Below are 20,247 nucleotides of genomic sequence, written 5' to 3'. Positions count from 1 at the left end.
TATATAGCTGTTGTTATGATTCTTCTATTAAGGATTAGGGAGCAGGTCATGAAACTAGTGAAAGAGGAAAAGCTGGCTCCAATTCTGGCTATGCAATCAGGTCATTATAATATTAATGAGAATAGCACCAACCATAGCAATAACACAAGGGCAAAGGATAAGGGCAGGCATGATTTGTTGAGCAGGTTTGATCTGCCCAGTAGTGTACTAGACTGGGTGTTAATGACTTCTGAAGGAAAGAGATATTATTGTTTCCACAGAAATGGAAACAATACCTCAGTTCCTAGTGGGTGGAAGGGCTGAGGCTGGAGTGGGGCCTGCCTGTCACCAAAGTCTATATTCAGTCTTGCTGTGAGAGCCAAGGAGACTGCTGCCCCCAGGGACAGGCAGGGGACAGTCATCCTGTTCAGGACACTTATCCTGGGCACCACTTGGCTGCCAGCCACAATCCAGGGGCCGGAAAAGTTGAAGACAACACAGCCCAGGCCTGTCGATGCAGATCTCACTGTCAGAGGGAAATAGGAGCAGAAGGGATTAACCTCCATAGAACCGTGGAAGAGTGATTGTGTGTTCACAGTGTCCACCCATTCACTCATTCACTCACTCACCCATTCACTCATTCACTCACCCATTCACTCATTCAGACACCCATTCACTCACTCACCCATTTACTCACTCACCCATTCACTCACTCATTCACTTATTCCTTCACTCACTCCTTGACTCACTGATTTTTTAAATAATTCACTCACTCATTAATTCACTCACTCACATACTCACTCATTTCCTCTCATTTATTCATTCACCCATTCACCATTCACATTCATTCACTCACCCATTCACACATTCACTCATTCACTCACCCTTTCACTCATTCACTCCTTCACTCATTTGCACACTCATTTACTCATTTACTTACTAATTCACTCACTCATTCACTCAATTCTTTTACTCACTTATTTACCCACTCACTCATTCACCCACTTACTCACTGACTCATTTACTCAGTCGTTCATTCCCCTACTCATTCACTCACTCATTTACGCACTCATTCACTCATTCATTTACTGACTCATGCACTCATTCACTCGTTCACTCATTCATTTACTCACTCACTCACTCATTTACTCACTCAGCTGTTCCTTTGCCAATGCTTGGAGGGCTTATTATGTGCAGGTCCTGGCTTTCATTAGGATTGCTGTGCTGACCATACCTGGAGCCTTGCTGGACCCCTCCCTTGCCGCACTCTCCTACTGGGATTCCATGATATTCTCTCTGGTTCTCTCCCACTTCTCTGTGCACCCCTTCTCCGCCTGAGTCCCTTCTGTACCTGCTTCAGCTGTTGGTGCTCTTCCACCCTCAGCCCTTGCCTCGGCTCTCTATTTGTTCCGCTGGCACCAGCTCATGCATTTCCTTCTGTGGCTATGGAGCCCCAGTGCCAGCTCCCTTCCTCATTTCTCACTGCTGGGTCGTCTTCTTTATCACTTTATCACCATGGCTGCTTCAAGCTCAATAGGCCCCAAGCTAGCTTCCCCACCTCCCTCAGAGTGGTTCTTCTTTCTCCTGTGGTCTCCGCTCCCTGGGGCCTTGCTGGCCATGTCTCATTCATGCCCCAAGCTGTGGAGCCAGAAGGTATCGCCTTGCACTTCTCTGGCCATGTCCCATGGTCTTCCTAGTCAGTTTCCCTTGTGTCTCTCAAGTTTCCCCCATTTCTTCACTGCCTGGATCCTATGTGCCTCCTGGCTGCTCTCTCTGCTCCCGGCCTCATCTTCCTTGGAACCTCATGCAGCCGGCATACATGAGGATTGCAGGAGGAGTTTTCCTCCATAACCCAGGGTCCCGATGACACCCAGCCCTGTGCTTTTGCAGTCACAACACCAGCATTATTGTTATCATATTCGCTTGTTGGGGCTGCTGTAACAAAGTGTCGCAGTCTCGAAGTCTTCAACAACCAACATTTATGTCTTACAGTTCTGGAGGCAAGAAGTCTGAGATCAAGATGTGGGCAGGGTTGGTTTCTTTCAAGGCCTCTCTCCTTGCCTTTATACGGCCACCTTGCCTCTGTATCCTCCACATGGCTACCCAGGGCTTGTCTGTGTTCTTATCACCTCTTTTTATAAGGATACCAGTCATACAACCTTAATTCCCTCCTTAAAGACCAGATCTGCAAGTACAGTGACATTCTGAGATCTTGGGGGTTAGGATTCGGCACATGAGTTTTGAGGGGATACAATTTAATCCATAGCAACTATCATTACCACCACTGCTACCATCAACCCCCTCATCTTCATGTCATTTCACTCCCTCCTGCCTTGTACTGATCACTTAGTAGGTGTGGGGCTCAGATCAAAGCCTTTCGTTTTTTCATGTGTAATCTCATTTAATTTTCACAACACACCTGTGATCTCTGTTTTACAGGAGCAGAGGAGAAGAGAGGTAAGGTAAATTCTTATATCATCTGTTCAGAAAAGTAGGTCTCTCATGCCCTGGTTCTGCCAAAATGTCAGCATCCTCCCAGTTTCTTGGCCAGGGGAACTATCACAAATCCCATCAGCTTGTAAAGTTGAACCCATTCCCTCAAATTACATAATTTTGTTCTCTCACAGAGAAAAAGACCCGAAACCTCTGTCTGTTCTAAGTTCATCAGATGTCTGAGTGAGCAAAGGGTTTCACTGTGTTGCCGAGAGCTATGTGCTTTCTCCTCTTCTCTGTAAAACCGTCGGCATTTTCTTAGTTCTGAAGCCTCCCTGACTCTCAAAGGTGAGTGGACATTCCCATCTTGGCCCCCAGCCCATTGCCTCCTGGGAGTCCCTTTCTTCTCCCACATCTCATGCACTGTTGCCTAATTCACCAGAAAGTGAGGGCTTGGGTGGCCAGGACTGAGTTTGGTTTGTTCCTCACTGGAATAGAGCCAGATCCCCATGGAAGGTCAGAAAGGAAATGCAAAATAAACTGAAGATCTTGTAACTCTCTAGGGACACCACAGGCCATAGATATAAAGGATCTCAATGAGGCTTCCCATTTCCTTATCCCAGTTTGTGTCAGGCTAGTAAGAGAACAAGGCTGTGTGTGTTTGTGCACAGGTGTGTACATATGTGTGTGTGTGTGTGCACCTGTATGCATATGTGTGTTTATGTGTGAGCATGCATATATGTGCACGTGTGTGTTTTAGGGGCCATCCCTACTCTTTGCTGTTCACAACAAGGAATTCATCACTTACCTGGTCCTGTGGGAGGCAGAATGTTAGGATGGCCCATCATGAACCTTCCCCTCCAGCCTTACTCCTGGGTCATGTTCCGTTATATTTCGAAGGGGAGATTATGCAGGTGGACCTATTCTCAATTGATGGGAACACTCTCAAAGCAGACAAATTTCTTCAACTAGCAGCAGAAAGGAAAGAAGGGTAGATTTGAAGCAGAAGGAGGGATTTGTTGCACGATAGTAGACGAGCCTCCAGGTGCTGAGAAGACTCCCAGCTCAGACGGCAAAGACATCAGGAGCTTGGTCCTACAGATGCAGGATATGGAATCCTGCCCATGATCTTAATGAGCTGGGAGGCAGATTCTTCCTAGCATATCCAACAAGAGCAGCTTGGTCAACACCTTGATGTTGGCCTTCTGAGACCTTAAACAGAAAACTCGTTGATCCTGCTCAGATTTCTGACCTACAGAACAGTAAGCTCGTAGATTCATGTTGCTGTGAGCGGCTGAATTTGTGCTCATTTATTATGTAGCATAGAAAACTAATACAAGACCTTCCTACGTGTGGCCCTGAGCTAGAAACTGAGGATGTAGAAATTAAGTGACAGATCCCTCCAGCCCCCTCGCTGAGCAGCTTATGGTTGGAGACGGGAATCAAAGGATTCAGGCAGAGTCGTGGGGGCAGCTGCAGCAGCACCTGGTGTGGGCAGGCGTGGTGGACCGAAGCAGCCTTGCCTGACCTGAGGCCAGTGATGCAGGGAGATGCCCAGCAGGCTGAGCCTGCCGCTGCACCCGGTGTGGCCTTTCAGAAGCTATTGGGCCACATGCATGTCTGGGCTCTAGGGTCATCTGGGACACCTCTCTCTGGCTTTTCTCTCTATTGTCATCCCTGCACCTCCATTTTCTCACTCTCCAGTGAGCAGCTTCTGCTTTCATCAAGGGTTCTGCTTCCTCCTTCACAGTGAAAATAGCTACTCTCCAATTTCTTGCTTCAAACCCAGCGACATCACTGAATGTATGACTCTGCCTCCTGTGGACCTCGCTCTCCCATAGACCCCCGCAAAGGGGCTGCCTCTCATTCCAATCTAGGAGAATTGCTCAATGATCTGCCCCCATCAGATCTCCAGAGACTCTTGCCTCAACCTAAGTCGAGCTTCATTTTGGCCTGCGGCTGTCCAGTTGCCCCAGCGCCATTTGTTGAGAGGCCATCCCCGCTCCACTGAATTGCTTCCGCACTTTGGGCGAAAGCCAGTTGGCCACATCGTGTAAGTCTATTTCTGGGTTCTCCATTATGTTCCATTTCTCCATATTGTCTGTCTTCTAATACCACCCAGTGTTGAGTACTGGAGCTACAGAGAAGACCTTCATGTTGGATGGAGTGGGTTCTCCACTTCTTCTTTGTTAAAACTGTTTTATTTCTCCTGTAGCTAAAATACCCTGCTCCTCTTAGGATAGTCCTGTGTCCTTTATCTCCATCCCTTCTTGTCATTTTTCCTCTCTCCCTCCATCCCTCCCTTGCTCTCTCCACCCCCTTGACAGTAATACTACTTAGCAGCCCACTCCCATAAGCCTTTAGCACCCCACTGCCCTGCAGGCCACCCCTGCTGAGCTTGGCTGGGCTCACTCACTTATCCAGCTGGTTGTCAGGTAGTCTCGGCTGTCTTCACCAGGACAACTGTGCTACTAACAGTGCCCAGTGTCTCACTGTCTAGCGCCATCTGGGCACGTCCCTGTGACAAAGTAGATGAGCACCTGTGTATGCTGGAGTTGTAGAAATAAAAAGATAGTTTGGAAACAAAACTTTGTCATTTAGCTCTTCATTCTGGTAGAGTAGAATGAGCGCTGACAGCACCAAGTGAAATAGCTTTAGTTGCTTCTTAAACCAACCCTCTGCTGTGCAACTTAGGGCAAATCACGTGAATAGAAAGTAACATGACTGTATCACTTGTAAAGGCCACCTAGCTCTCAACAAATGATTCAAAGGGCAGCTCTGCAACATCTAAAGCATGGACATTTCTACTGAATACCCAGTCATCAATTTCCTGATCTTTTTAGGGGAAGAATAATACATGATCATACATGATCTGGGACCTAATTTCCTGATCTTTTTAGGGGAAGAATAATACATGATCATACATGATCTGGGACCTAATTTGTGGTTTAGAGTCTACTGATAGTTTTCAGCTCAATACTGAGCAGCAGAAAGGGGAGTGGTGATAGCTAATAGTTGGAAAAGTGTATATTCCCTCTTCTTTTGCACAGGTGTCAGCATTACCCACATAATGCTCAATGCTGAGATAAAGGTGCCGTGGACATCGGTGCTGCCTAAGTGCTTTATTCATGAGCTGTAAAGGGAGCTTAACCAGATGAGAATAAAAAAGCCAGGATCTTGATGCTGATGATTACATTTTTACTTATCTTTCCACTAAACATAAACCAACATCCTCCATTAGCTGCCATATAATTGAGTGCCCCAGAAAATTTAAATGTCCTCATTGTGTAGACAGGATATTAACCACATTAAGTACTTAAACAAAAACTGACTCCTGAGACCAAATCTTTCCTAGTGAGGTTGGCCTGGTATGAGGGTCTGAGAACCAGGATTCAGGTTCCAGGCAGCTCTTGAATGCAGTGGGCAGAGGGAAGAGTTTGGGGCTGTGGTGAACTGACAGTATTCATTGTCCTGATTCTTCATTGGTGGCACAGATGTGGCTCATTCAGTTATATCCAGTCATCCTTTATTGAACCTCTCATTCACGTCAGGTGCTGTTTTGGGTATACTGGGTTGAACAGTTCTCCCAAAATCTGCCCACCCAGAATCTCAGAATGTGACCATATTTGGAAATAGGGTCTTTATTTGGAAATAAATAAATAATCAGTTGAGGATCTTGAGATAAAATCATCCTGGATTTAGGATGGGCCGTATAAGAAGAGAAAACAGGGACAGGTACACAAAGGTGAAGGCCACGTGAGGACAGAGGCAGAGGCTGGAGTGACGCAGCTGCAAGCCAGGGAAGGCTACAGATGACTAATTATACAGTTTGTCTGTGTCCCCACCCAAATCTCATCTTGAATTGCAGCTCCCATAATTCCCATGTCATGAGAGGGGCCTGGTAGAAGGTAATGGAATCATGGGGGCGGGTTTTTCCCATGCTGTTCTCATGGCAGCGAATAAGTCTCATGAGATCTGATGGTTTTTATAAAGGAGAGCTCCCCTACACAATCTCTCTTGCCTGTCACCATGTAAGATGTGACTTTGCTTCTCATTCACCCTCCGCCATGATTGTGAGGCCTCCCCAGCCATGTGGAACTGTGAGTCCATTAAACTTATTTCCTTTATAAAATACCCAGTCCCATAGATATGTGTTTATTAGCAGCGTGAAAACAGACTAATACAGCTGGCAACTCCCAGAAGCCAGAAGAGACAATGACAGAACCTCCCCTAGCACCTTCATGGGGAACATTGTCCTGAAGACACCTCTGCTTTGGACTTCCAGCCTCCAGAACTCTGAGACAATGAATTTTTGTTGTTTGAAGCCTCGTAGTTGGTGGTAACTTGTTATAACTGTCCTAGGAAATGTACACATTGGGAATGCAGGAGGAGGAATGCATAAGACAGTCTTTGCTTTCGAGGAATTGATAGTTTAATTCTTATTGTCTCCGAAACATGTGTTTGATTCTTTTCTTATCCTGAATTCCACATTTCTACCAGCATCCAAATTATCTTCTGTCCTGGGGTTATTGCTGTGTAATAGTTTCCTGTGTGAATTAGGCATGTGATTTCCTGAATGCTTATAGATTCAGTGTTTTTGCTGATAAGAGTGTGGAGTGAGGGGGAAAAAAAGAGTTTGAGGCTTATGAAACACATTAATCAACTAGAAAACAAAACAATTTTTTTTTTTTTTTTTTTTTTTTGAGACGGAGTTTCGCTCTTGTTACCCAGGCTGGAGTGCAATGGCGCGATCTCGGCTCACCGCAACCTCCGCCTCCTGGGTTCAGGCAATTCTCCTGCCTCAGCCTCCTGAGTAGCTGGGATTACAGGCACGCGCCACCACGCCCAGCTAGTTTTTTGTATTTTTAGTAGAGACGGGGTTTCACCTTGTTGACCGGGATGGTCCCGATCTCTCGACCTCGTGATCCACCCGTCTCGGCCTCCCAAAGTGCTGGGATTACAGGCTTGAGCCACCGCGCCCGGCCACAAAACAATTTTTAATGAGGCAATGAGAGGTGGCTGCAGCTCAGCTTAGCAAATACTGTCTACTTCATGCCAGGCAGTGCCTTATGGGGAGTAAACAGAGAGCAGAGGAAAAGGCACATGGGGAGTAAACAGAGGGAGGAGGAAGAGTCCCTTCTGAACAGCTGGTTGGCTACTGGCCCTGACCGCCCAGAATGGACACTGGCCAGGAGCTGAATCTCTCTCTGGCTGCTATCAGCTTCGGATATGAATGTGAATGAGGTGAGAGATGGAGGCTGTGTGCACAGACTGCTCTAATCAGGGCCATGCGTGTTAGGATTGACCTGTGAACAGGGCGCACTTGGAATTTCTGGGGTGAAACGTCACCTTCAGCATTTGGAGTGAAGGACACACACATAGTTACTCACTGCATATTCCAGCCCTTAGCCTGTGAGGCTGTGACCTTAAACTAGTAGATTATCTGCTGAGAAACAAAATCACACACCTAAATAGTTGTCTCCCTGAGTTATGGGGAGGGGAATAGATTGATATTTATTGAATACTTTTCAGGTTAGGCTGTGAGCTTTATGGCTTTGATATTATTACTGATAACTCTGATTGACTCAGGAATTGATTCTGGTGTCTAGAGAAAGGAGAGACACTCATTTTATTTTATTTTTCCCAGTAGCTAGCCAGTTCTCCTCATCCTGCTCACTGAATTCTTCTCTTCTTCATTGGAGTCCAACCTAGGTCTGTTAAACTCCAAAGCTGTGTTCTTCCCTCCACACCTTCCTCAAGCCATGGTGGACATTTTTGTGACTTGGTTTCTGGTAGAATACACATCACTAGAGGTCTTTCTCTTTTGTTCATTGTAGGCATCTTATCCTGTGCAATGACTGTTTCTTGAATGAATAAACTATGTATTCTTTTTCTTTCTTTCTTTTTTTTAGAGAGAGTTTCGCTCTTGTTACCCAGGCTGGAGTGCAATGGCGTGATCTCGGCTCACCGCAACCTCCGCCTCCTGGGTTCAGGCAATTCTCCTGCCTCAGCCTTCTGAGTAGCTGGGATTACAGGCATGCACCACCATGCCCAGCTAATTTTTTGCATTTTTAGTAGAGACGGGGTTTCACTATGTTGACCAGGATGGTCTATAAACTATGTATTCTTATATCTGGCAGGATGAAACTTTTCTCTTCATAACTTACTTGGCAGAACATTTGACCTATTCTCACCTGTTTATTCTCCTTAGAATAGTTTTTTCAATTTTGGGGAACAACTTTGATTATAATTATGTTAAATGTGAACATGAACTTGAGAGGAACTGACATATCTCTTCTTGTGTGTGACAACCTTTACTACCTTACCCCATTAATCACCTTAATGACCCTAAGAAGTAAGTATCATTGTGCCTGTTTTATCAATGACCATAGTGAGATACTTCCTAAAGATATCCTTAACCCCTTAGGCAGAAGTGATTTTCTCATTGCTAATGTGTACAGCCAGCACTCCTTTGAACTTCTCCCATTCAGTATTTATTCATTCACTTATTTCTTTTTTTATTATTCAAGAAATATTTATTGAGTGCCTATTATATGCCAGACATTGTTCTAGGTTCTTGGGATGCTGAAATGAATGCAACAGGGAAAACTCATAGTCCTTAAGGAGTTGACATCCCAAAGGAGAGGTACAGACAATAAACAAGTCAATAAGAGAACAATAAATGTTTCAGATCATGACAATTCCTAAAACAAAAATAAAAAATTACAAAAGAAATGGCAATGAGGTAGGGAGTACTGAGGGAGGTGACCCACGTAGAGTGGTCAGGGAAGACCTCTCACCTTCAGGGGAGGGAGGCCTCAGGGATGGGAAGGAGTCAGCACTGGGGCACCAGGGCCAGACATTTCAAGCAGAGGGACAGCAGGGCAAAAGCTCTGTGACAGTAGAATGCCTGGGGCTGTGCGGGCACAGCCAGGAGTCCTGAGTGGCTGACACACGCTGTGGTAAGGGCAAGGAGCATGACCGTGGGGAAGTTGGTGGGAGGGGTGACTGGGTTCTCCTAGGTCATGGTGAGGAGAATGGATCTTATTTCATGCACAATGCGATGCTACTGAAGAATCTAAACGGGGCTTTGGCTGCTGGCTTTGAGAATGCAGGCAAAAGCAGAAGAAAATATTCTCTTGGTCTTGGACCTGTGAACAAACTCAGCATCCTGGAACCAATAGGTTCACACCAAGGGGACACCTTCCTGAGAACTGTGGTGGTCTAATCTGTTGTCCAGAACAACAACTTTCCAAAACCTGAAGTCCCTGTGAGGCCAAATCAGCCATTGGAGAGAAAGTTGGTAAACAAAGGGAGGTAGGGCCCCTTAAGCAATGTTTTTTAAGTCTCTGCTGGGGCCTGAACCACTTCTGCCCAAGGAAATGTCTACCAATCAAGTGGGTTAAGCCTTCCTCCACCCTGTCCCACTCATCCCTTCCACTCATACCCCAATCTTGCTGTTCGTGGAACTCATCCTGCTATTTCATGCCACTGCTGAAGATTTTCCTGAAATCGTTTCTTTTCCTCATCCCCTGGGGAGTTCTTGTTATTCCTCATATCTATGCTCAGGATCTTGTGCTTTTCAAAACTTTCCATGACGGTCCCAACAGGATGGAGTGGATTCTTCTTTCTGACCTTGTGCCTGATTCTTCTGCTACACCTGTCACCCCCTTTGATGTCTGCCAGGACCTGGGTGTGCCTCTGCTAGGCGGAGAATCCTTGGCAGCAGAGCCATCACACCCAGTGTTCTCCACTCCTATCAGGGCACTCAGAAAATCTGAGGAGAACAGACCTAAATGCAGTGATGAGAATGTCCCTGTCACTGCTTCCCACGTGTGCACTGCCAAGGTCTGGCTCTGCCTCCCCCTTTTCTGGACAGATACCTGACCATCCACCCCATCTTTTCAATCATCTTTCATCAGGCCGACTGAGATCACTGTACAATCATTGATATCCTGCTTCCTTGGTTACTGTCATATGGCAGTATTGTCTGCACCAGATTACATCTAAGATGCTTTTATTAAAGTTCGGATGTTTCCAAACAGCTTAAACAAACACCATCAGAGCACGTTTTTCTTCTTCCTTCTCAGAACTCTGTAGTACCTTCTCATCATGTTTGAAAAACTTCCCAGAGCCCTTACCCCAGCCTGTGAAGTGCTGCATGGCTGGCTCATGATCTCTCCTCTGACCCTGGCTTTCCCATTTTCTTTCCTTCCTACACAGTACTCCAGACATCCTTGCCTGCCTGCTACTCCTAGGGACTGTCATGCATGTTTGTGCCGAAAGTCTTTGCACATGCTGTTCTCTGCCTGAAATAACCATCCCCCTCTTATCAGCATGTCATCTTCTGTCACTTTATTTATGGATCTGCTTTATTATCCTCTTCTTAGAAAAGCTCACCCTAACCACCCTGTCTAAAATTTCAGCTCCTGCCCCCAACAGAGTCACTGTCACCTTAGCTGATGTATTAGGCAGAATAACTGCCCCTCAAGTATAATTTTGTCTCAAATGTTGGAATCTGTAGATATTACATAGCAAAAGGGACTTTGTAGATGAAATTAACTTAAGGATTTTTGATGCGAAGAGTATACTGGATTATCTAGGTTGGCCTTAAATGTAATCACAGAGTCCTCATAAGAGGGAAGCATTTGGTTTTCTGTTTTTGTGTTAGTTTGCTTGGGGTAATGGCCTCCAGCTCCATCCATGTTTCTGCAAAGGACATGATCTTCCTCTTTTTATGGCTGTGTATTATTCTATGGTATATATGTACAGGTATTGATCGACTTACGACCTATGCAACTTAAGACCATTCGACTTTATGACCACAATCACTAGCCATGACTGCTCCACGTCTGGCAGCGCAAACATTGCCCAGCTGGGCGTAGTGCGGACCAGCTTCCGGCAGCACTACCATCTCCGCGTGCACCATTTCAACTGTTATCCCAGACTTGGTACAGCAATTTGTGTTTTGTACATGTTTATATATTTTGATATGTTTTACAATTGGGAAAATTTTTCCTATGGTATTTTTTACACCTGTATTTTGTATTTTTGTATGCACCTGTATTTTGTAATTTTGTATGTTTTGCAAATATTCAACCAGTTGTACTGGTAATGCAATGTTTTACTTAAACCTGATGAATGTAAAAATAAGAAACAAAATGGTGTAGAGATGATACAAATGGCATAAAATGAACAAAGAAAATTATGATACATAACAATAATGAAAGAAAATTATGATAAAATATGACTTAAAGATTTTTATAACATCATTTCACAGTACTGTACATATAGCCTACTCAACTTAACGACCAAATCGTGTTACGACCGGTCTGTCAGAACCAATCGTGGTCGTAAGTCGAGCACTAGCTGTACTACATTTTCTTTATCCAGTCTACCACTGATGAGGATTTAGGTTGGTTCTATGTCTTTGCTATCGTGAATAGTGCTGCAGTGAACATTTGTGTGCATATGTGTTTATAGTGGAATGGTTTATATTTCTTTGGGTATCACTCATAAGTGGGAGCTGAACAGTAAGAACACACGGACACAAAGATGGAGACAATGAACACTGGGAAGAGGGAGAGGATCAAAAAGCTACCTGTTAGGGACTGTGCTTACTACCTGGGTGATGACATAGTCTGTATACCAGTGCCCTGTGACGTGCAGTTTGCCTGTGTAACAAAGCTGAACGTGTACCCCTGAACCTAAAACAAAAGTTAAATACATAAAAGGGGATGCATAAGGGCCAGAGAAGATGTGACAACCAAAGTAGAAGTCACAGTGATGTGGGGTCACAAGCTGAGGAACGTGGGCACCTCTGGAAGCTGGAAAAGGCAAGGAGACAGATTCTCCCTGAGATCCTTCAGAAGAAACACAGTCCTGCTGATGGCAGAATTTCAGTCCAGGAAGACTTCCAGGACTGTAAGATAATAAATTTGTATTATTTAACCCACCAAGTGTGTGGCCATTTGTTATAGCAGCACCTGGGAACTCATACGACTGGATTTACTTGCATTCATAGAATTTACCACATTTTGGGGGAAGGAGGACTGAGTCTTGCTTTGTCATCCGGGTTGGAGTGGAGTGCAGTGGTGTGATCTCCGCTCACTGCAACCTCTGCCTCCTGGGTTCAAGCAATTCTCCTGCCTCAACCTCCCAAGTAGCTGGGATTTCAGACGTGCACCACCATGCCCAGCTAATTTTTGCATTTTTAGTAGAGGCAGGTTTTGCCATGTTGGCCAGGCTGGCTCAAACCCCTGACCTCAGGTGATGCACCTGCTTTGGCCTCCCAAAGTGCTGGGATTACAGACATGAGCCACCGTGCTTGGCCAGAATTTACCACTTTCTACTATTGAACTACGGATTTATTTGTCTCCTTGTACCAGAAGGTCAGCTCCCCAGATGAAGGGTCATTGTGGGTTTTGTTCACTGTTGGTTCCCAGTACCTAGTACAGGGCCTGGAAGACGGCATACACTCAGTGGTTATTTCAACAAGTGTATAGCCACTCAGTAAAAATGCCTTTCTTCTCACCAAAATATTTTTTGGATGAGTGACTAATGGAAACTTTTCATGATGGATGCCTGTTACAACTTGGTCAGCCTCTTTTCTGTATAAACATCAACAATTTCCTGTAGAGAGAGTGATGTCATTTCCCACTCCATGGGAGAGCCCCCTACCCATTCTCCTACCACTCAGTGTAGGTCATTCATTCACACATATATTCCATTATCTTTTTTTTTTTTTCTGAGACAGAGTCTTTCTCTGTCCCCCATGCTGGAGTACAGTGGCACAATCTTGGCTCAGTGCAACCTCTGCCTCCCATATTCAAGCAATTCTCCTGCTTCAGCCTCCTGAGTAGCTGGGACTACAGGCACGTGCCACCACACCTGGCTAATTTTTTTTTGTATTTTTAGTAGAGATGGGGTTTCACCATATTGGCCAGGCTGGCTTCAAACTCTTAACTGTATGATCTGCCTGCCTCAGCCTCCCAAAGTGCTGGGTATACTGGCGTGAGCCACTGCACCCGGCCCATATTTCACTATCTTGAGAGTACTTAGCAGTGCACTACCTGCCAGGCACCTGGATTCAGCAGTGAACAGGACTGTGGCCCTTTCTTAAGGGGTCACTTGGTTACCTGTATTATTTCTGTACTATAGAGAGACAAACTCAAAAACAAATAATCACCATCATTATATGCTGATTGTATAATAGTCTTATTCCAAGAAAAATCTTACTAGAGAGGTGTTATCTCATTTTACGGATGAAGAAACGGAGATTCTGAGATGTGAAGTGACTAGGTTGAAGGTCCATGGCTGGACCAGGGATTTGGGTGGCCACTCTTCAGTGGCTTCTGTTTGCTGAGTTGGCCTGTTGTTATGTCAGTGTATGTGGCTCTCACCCTGACTTAGGGATGCAGGTATCACTATCCCCATTTTATCAAATGGAAAATCAAGGCTTGGAAGTTAACTTATTTACTCAGGTTCACACTGACTCAAATGGTGGGGCTGGGTTTAAATCTTTGTTTAAACCTTTGTTCAGGGAATAGCAAACCCTCCTTTCCACCCATGGCCTGACTGTCTCCCCATCAACAGATAGGGCCTCTTTCTTCTACAGCCCAGTGACCCAAACCTCAGATGCTTACAGAATCAAGCAGGAAACAGGGATGCATAAACTGGGCCAGGTGTGAAAGTGGCGAATCAGAGAGAATATTGTGAAGGGTATCATAGGCCCAGAATTTTTGGCAAATCTTCCAATTTCTTGTGTTTTTAATGTGTTCCCCAGAATTTATGTGTTGGAAACTAAATCTCCAATGAAACAGTGTTGGGGGTGACTAATCAAAGGTGATTAGGCCATGAAATCTCTGCCCTCATGAAGGGACTACTGTCATTATCCTGGGAGTGGATTAGTTATCACCAGAGTGAGTTACAAAAGCAAGTTCAGCCCCCTCTTGCTTGTTTGCTGTCTTACACTCTCCTACCCTTCTTCCGTGCCATGATGCCGAAAGACGGCCCTCAGCAGATGCCAGCACCTGGATTTGGGATTTCCTAGCCTCCAGAACTGTGAAAAAATAATTTTAAAAAATAAATTATCCAGTCTGTAGTATTCTGTGATAGCAATATAAAACAGACTAAGACATATCAGAAACCAAAATTTCGTGGTGACATTTTCAATTTTTGAATGTTGTAACTTATTCAAAACAATTTTAATTATTGGGCTAGCCAGACTAAACACACGCATGACCCACATGTGCAGTCTTGTGCCCAGCACCCACCCTGCCAGGAATGAGCTGCAGGTTTCGGCTTTTGCAGAGGGCAGGAACGGGCTGCTTGCTTACTTCCCTCACGTGATGCACACGATGCTTAAATGCATGTGTTTGTACAGGATGTGGACTGTGGTTTACTTTCCGTTAGAGATTGTTTGAAAGAGTTAGTAGCCATCTTGAAAGTTCACACTTGGCTGTTTGCATAAACAGCTTCATGAATATTGCAGTGTTGAAAGAGTGCTGTGACATTCATTAGAAATAACTGGTCTAGTGGAAATGAGAAAGCCTACTGGCATGCAAAGTAGGACAACCAGATTTACCCAGTGCGATCAATCACCATCAGTAACTAATTGGCACTAACACACTTTCAGATTTATCAGTCATGGAGTGTTTTGTCATGAGTTAATCAGACCAGTATCGTATCACAAGGTGAAATATGAGGAAAAGCCACTAAAATAGACTAATATCCATAGTAATACCTAATACTTGGAGCCATTAGTTCGTGCTTGGTACTATTCTAAATGTTCAGCCTATGTTAATTAACACATCATTTACAACATTATGAGGTAGGTGTTTTATTATGCTCATTATATAAGCGTGGCGGCTGATGCACAGAGAGCCTAAGTGGCTTCCCCAACATCACCCAGCCACTGAGTGGTGGAGTGAGAATTCGGATCCAGGGAGCCTGGCTACTATGTCGTTGTCCCAAATTACTCTTGTTCTTTGACCTCTTAGTAAAATTACAGTGGGGCTTGAAATTTGCAATAAAATAGTTAGCATTTAGTAAGCCATTGCTATATGCCTGGCTTTGAGTATCAGGAAAGAATGTTCCTGGCTTCTAGTAATAGCCAACCTGGCCCACTGAACAAATAAAATTGTCTTGTTCTTTTTTCCTAATATATTAAGTCCCAAGGTAAGTAGTTGCTGGCACGTGTTCAGAGGCTCACAACAAGGAGTGGCTTCCCTGCATCCGTCTTGGCCTTTTGCTCATGTTTTTGGCTTTATGGTCACAAGGTGGCTGCTGCAGCTCCAGATATCATGTCTACATTCAAGACAGGAAGAAGCAGGAGGGTTGAAGGGCCACTCTAGCTCAGTGTGCCCCTTTCATCACATACACAAAAAATGCTTTCCCAAAAATGTCTCCATCAATCCTCTGCTTAGATCTCAGTAATTAGATCTGGGTCACAGGGTCATTGCTGGCTGCACAGTGGCTGGAAAGGTAGGGAACGTGATTGTCCAGATCAATTAGATTGGTAGTTTAGTTCCCAAAGTGCAGTCCCATAACCATCAGCGCCACCTAGAAACTTCTTAGAATTGCAGATTTTCTAATGCCTCCTTAGAAATTCAGGAGGTGAACTCTGGAGGTGGTACCCACTGATCTATCTTAACAAGGTTCCAGGTGATTCTGAAAATGCCACTGGATTTGATCAATTAGGAGTTTTCTGGGGATGGGCAACTTATAATTCATTGCCTGTGGCGGGCCACAGTGATCCCTAAGGAGAGTGGGGTTTCGTTATCAAGAAAGAAGGGAAAATTGAGAATGGCTGAGCAAATAACACTCCCAATTTGTTGTTTCATTGTCTTCATGATGGCTGGCAAGGCAGGTGCCACTGTCCTTGTGCTTTTGGCAAGGACACTGGCACTCCTTGTCTTTACTATTGCAGCAGTGCTTTGCCCATTTCTACCCTAGTGATACAGTTTCAGTAGTATCACCCTTTGTCTCTGAGTCTGGTGGTGAGACACCACTTTTCAAGAATGTGCCTCACCTCTAATCCAATCACTCTGCCAGCCCAAGCAGTGCTTGTGGCTTCCTCAGATGGAATGGGTGCATGATCAGAAACCAAGGGTGCCCAACTGGTTTTCCCCAGACATGGCAGTTTTCAAGGATGCCGGACTTCCCCTGCTAAAACCAGAAAGATCCCAAGGAAACCAGGAAAAGATGGTCACCCAAAGAAACTCTTCAACCCTCTAACATCCCCCTGCCAACTCTTCCTACTCCGGGCAAACAGCCTCAGGTGACAGTGTGATTCTAGGACCCATTGTTGGCTTGGCATTTTCATTCACTGAAGCCATTTTAATCTGTTTGTCAACCAAGTGTTAACTTTCAACTTATTCAAAGTGTCTCCTTTTATGTGCAATTATGTAAGTATAAGTGTAGTACACCCCAGATAAACGCCAAATTAACAGGTACCACAGGCCGTGTGCTCAATGTCACCTAAATCCAATCTAGTCCAATAAGCAGACAAGCATTCATTAAGTGCCTTTTTGCCCCATACATTCTGCTGGTTTCCCCAAAGGAGCCCACAGTTTTGTAGGGGATATAGATGAGTGGGAATATTTACAATGTGATAACACTAATTATTAAGGTAATAATGGCTTTTGGCATTTGACCATTTGCTCAGTAATTAACACCTTCCTCCAGTTAGGAGACAAGACAGACAGGGAGGCTGATGGAGAACGAACTCTCACCTTTAGAGTGATAAAGCTAAGGAAGGTAACTCAGGAAAGCAGGAATCATGCGCTCCTTAATGCTGAAGCCCAGAATTAGCTGGACTTTTCCACTTGACCAATATCAAATCTGGACCCCATAGACCTCTCCACATGGCAGCTGGTCCTGAAAAGCTTCCGGCAAGAAGGAGCCGAAGAGAGGTCGCCCCCCGAAGTCAGACAGACTCCACAGAGAGGGTACAGTGAGCATCAATACGCCAGTCCCATTTCTTTTCCAGTTCACCACTGGGATAACTTGCACCACCTTGGCTGGGGCAAAAGGCCACCAATGTGTAAGGCAATATCCCAACTGGAAGAAACACGAAAAGAGGGAGGGGATGCTCCTCACCCCCTAACACAAAGAGCCAGCACTTTTTGAAAGATTGTAGTGTGCCAGGCACAATTCTGAGCTCTTTATGGAAGGTAGGCTCCATTTCCTCTGTTTTACAAATAAGAATGCACCTCCCCTCCAATCCAGTCACCTCAGAGGCTAAATGATGCGGCTAAGGACACACTGACTGAGCCGAGCTGTGTTGTGGACCCAGGCAGTCTGACTCCGGGGCATATTCCCTCAAACTGTTAGATGTCTGCAGAAGGTGCAGTGTTACCTCTAAGGAAAGAAATGGTTAGTTGGGGGTTGGGGAAAAGCTTCACAAGAGAGCAAGTGCATGGCTTCATGTCAAAGGCCAGTGAAAAGTCTTCCCCAAAATAAGGGGTGTTGGAGAAATGGTCTTGCAGGTGAGGGGAACAGCAGCACAAAGATATGGCAGCGTGTAGCAGCATGGTATCTTCAGGGAACCCGTGATTTTCAATGCTGATTTGAGGTCCTGACAGTGGTACCTGCCCCGTGGGGACCTCAGGAGCTTCTGGATGGGATATGTGCATTTCCCAGCATGCTGCTGATTACATGCCAAGCTGCAGTCCACGCTCATTGCTTTTTTCCTCTTCTCTGACCTTTGGTGAGTAAGAGGTGAAAATATGGAATTTCTTTCTTGGCAAGTTATCCTGACAGGAAATAAATCTAAGTCAAAGAACCAAGGTTTTAGTAAGTTAACCATTAACCCCATCTTTCTATTCTAAGCACGTTAGGCATTCGATCGCATGCTGGATTCTGACTTTGGCTTGGCAGGGACACCACTCAACATAATTATCCTCCATTGCCTAAGTTTAATATACAAGGAACTAATTGTATTCATTTACTTCCTCACATTCTTGCTTCCATTATGTGGTGAACTAATCAATTCGCTTCATTTTTTTCTAAATAACATGTCTTTTCTAGTTATTGGAAACTGGCTGTAATTCAATCTAATTCAAAAATATTTACCGAACACTTATTATGTACCAGGAGTTGTGTTGGGCGCTATGAATATGGAGATCAGTTCATTCAATCATTCCTTCTGTTAATGAATATTTATTGAACACTAACTGTGTGCTAAACACTGTGCTGAGTGCTAAGGGTACAATAGAAAAATAAACATGGCCCTTGAAGTCAGGGAGCTTAGAGTTTAGCAGGGAAAAGTGAACTTAATGAAATACACAAAGGTAAAATTATACAAAGCCATGTATTTTGGGGGAAAGTTCCACAGTGCTATGAGAGTGTATCGTAGGGAGCCAGACTTAGTCTGCAGGGTGAGGGTAGCCTTCTGGGGATGCAGAGAGAATAAGGGTAGGGCCAGCAGGGGAGCACCAAAGGCCTGGAAGTGGCTGCTCTACGTGTCTGGCAGTAGGTGATGGGAGTAAGCAGGGAGGGGAGGCAGGAGAAGCAGCTGGAACCCTGCATTCCTGGGGAAGGATTTGCTTTTTCCTCTGAGAGCAATGGAGCAGGCATCGGAGGGGAGAAACAGAGCACAAGCAAGATCACTCAGCTACTCACACATTTCCCTGAGTGGAAGCGTTGAGTGAGGATGTTGGGATGCCACCACAGTGGTCCAGAAGACAGAAGATGGTGGATTAGACCAGAGGAGTGGCCATCGGGGTGGATGGGTGTGAGAGACAGTACAGAGACGATTTGGAGCTACCTGATGAAAGACTGGATATGGGGTAGGGGGAGAAAGGAGTCAAGAACAAGTCCTGGGTTTTGTGTGGGTACGCTTGGTGAATGTTGAGCGTACTCAGTATTCAGTACTCAATATAAAGCCACTGTGAACTCCACAGATCCAAAGCAGAATGCAGGATGAATGCATTCTGCTTTGGATCTGTGGAGTTCACAGTGGCTTTGGAACCTCCGTGAGGACCTATGGGGCAGGCATTAACACCTACAGCCAAGGCCAGAGACCACTGGAGATTCACTGCCAACCGGGTGGTCGTTGCAGCCTTTGGAGCCCTTGGCAAGAGAATGGTTATAGGACAAAGGCTTGACAGACTCCAGTATTTAAAGCCTGGGAGGACACGGCTGTGTGTGCAGAGGGAAGTGGAGTGTGAAAGGCAGCATTGAGAGGGTGGACAAGTCAAAGGAGGGGAGGAGGCCATGGGATTTCCTGGCAAGGCCATACATCGTTGACCTGTGCTGGTGTAGGGAAGCGGGGAGAAGCCAGGCAGGGGGTGGAGAGTGCAGCAGCAAGAATGCAGAGCCCCGTCGGGAAGCGTGATGTGAAGGGGAGACTTGAGATGGGCCATGCGTGTGATGGGGAGCAAGTGGAATGTGCTGCAGATTCGCTTGTGGATCCATTCAGGGGTGGACGGCTGCTCGGGCAAGTATAGTGCACCCGACTCAGGAGCCTTTGGAATAGGTGGGTAGGGAGACAGGTAAGGATATTCAAGGAGCAATACCAGGTTTAGCAAATCTGACTTGTGTCCTTTTTTTTTTTTCTTTTGCAGTCAACTTTGACCACTTTCAGATTCTGCGGGCCATTGGTAAAGGGAGTTTTGGAAAGGTAAGAATATGAATGCCTAGCCCACTGGGCTTAAGTATGTGTGTGTATTTGTGTGTCTGTGTGTTGGTTGCTGGGCACTGGGAATATCCTGTTTGACGGTAAGATTTCGATTTGACAAACTTGGAATGCGAAAAGAAGTCTGAATAGTTTCCTTTGGGTCTGGTGTAATTTTATTCTGAAAATTAAGTTACCACGACAGCCCTGGCTTA

General features: G+C 45.3%; 1 protein-coding gene across 2 annotated transcripts in view; it reads left to right on the top strand.

Annotated features, from left to right (window-relative positions):
* Positions 1 to 20,247, top strand: part of STK32B (serine/threonine kinase 32B) — a 440,698-nt gene that overhangs the window by 89,707 nt on the left and 330,744 nt on the right. Inside the window, exons 1-2 of one of the 2 annotated variants that reach the window (XM_074395883.1) lie at positions 19,417 to 19,894; positions 19,983 to 20,038. In XM_074395883.1, coding sequence (XP_074251984.1) covers positions 19,780 to 19,894; positions 19,983 to 20,038 — 171 coding nt within the window. In that variant the 5' untranslated portion in view covers positions 19,417 to 19,779. Of the gene's footprint in view, positions 1 to 19,416; positions 19,895 to 19,982; positions 20,039 to 20,247 lie in introns of those variants that run through there. The other variant, XM_039468436.2, reaches the window with a different exon arrangement.

This window comes from Saimiri boliviensis, chromosome 3 (genome assembly GCF_048565385.1).
Source record: "Saimiri boliviensis isolate mSaiBol1 chromosome 3, mSaiBol1.pri, whole genome shotgun sequence".
Lineage (NCBI taxonomy): Eukaryota > Metazoa > Chordata > Mammalia > Primates > Cebidae > Saimiri > Saimiri boliviensis.
The sequence above is the reverse complement of the archived record's forward strand: the minus strand, read 5'-3'. Positions and strand labels throughout refer to the sequence as shown.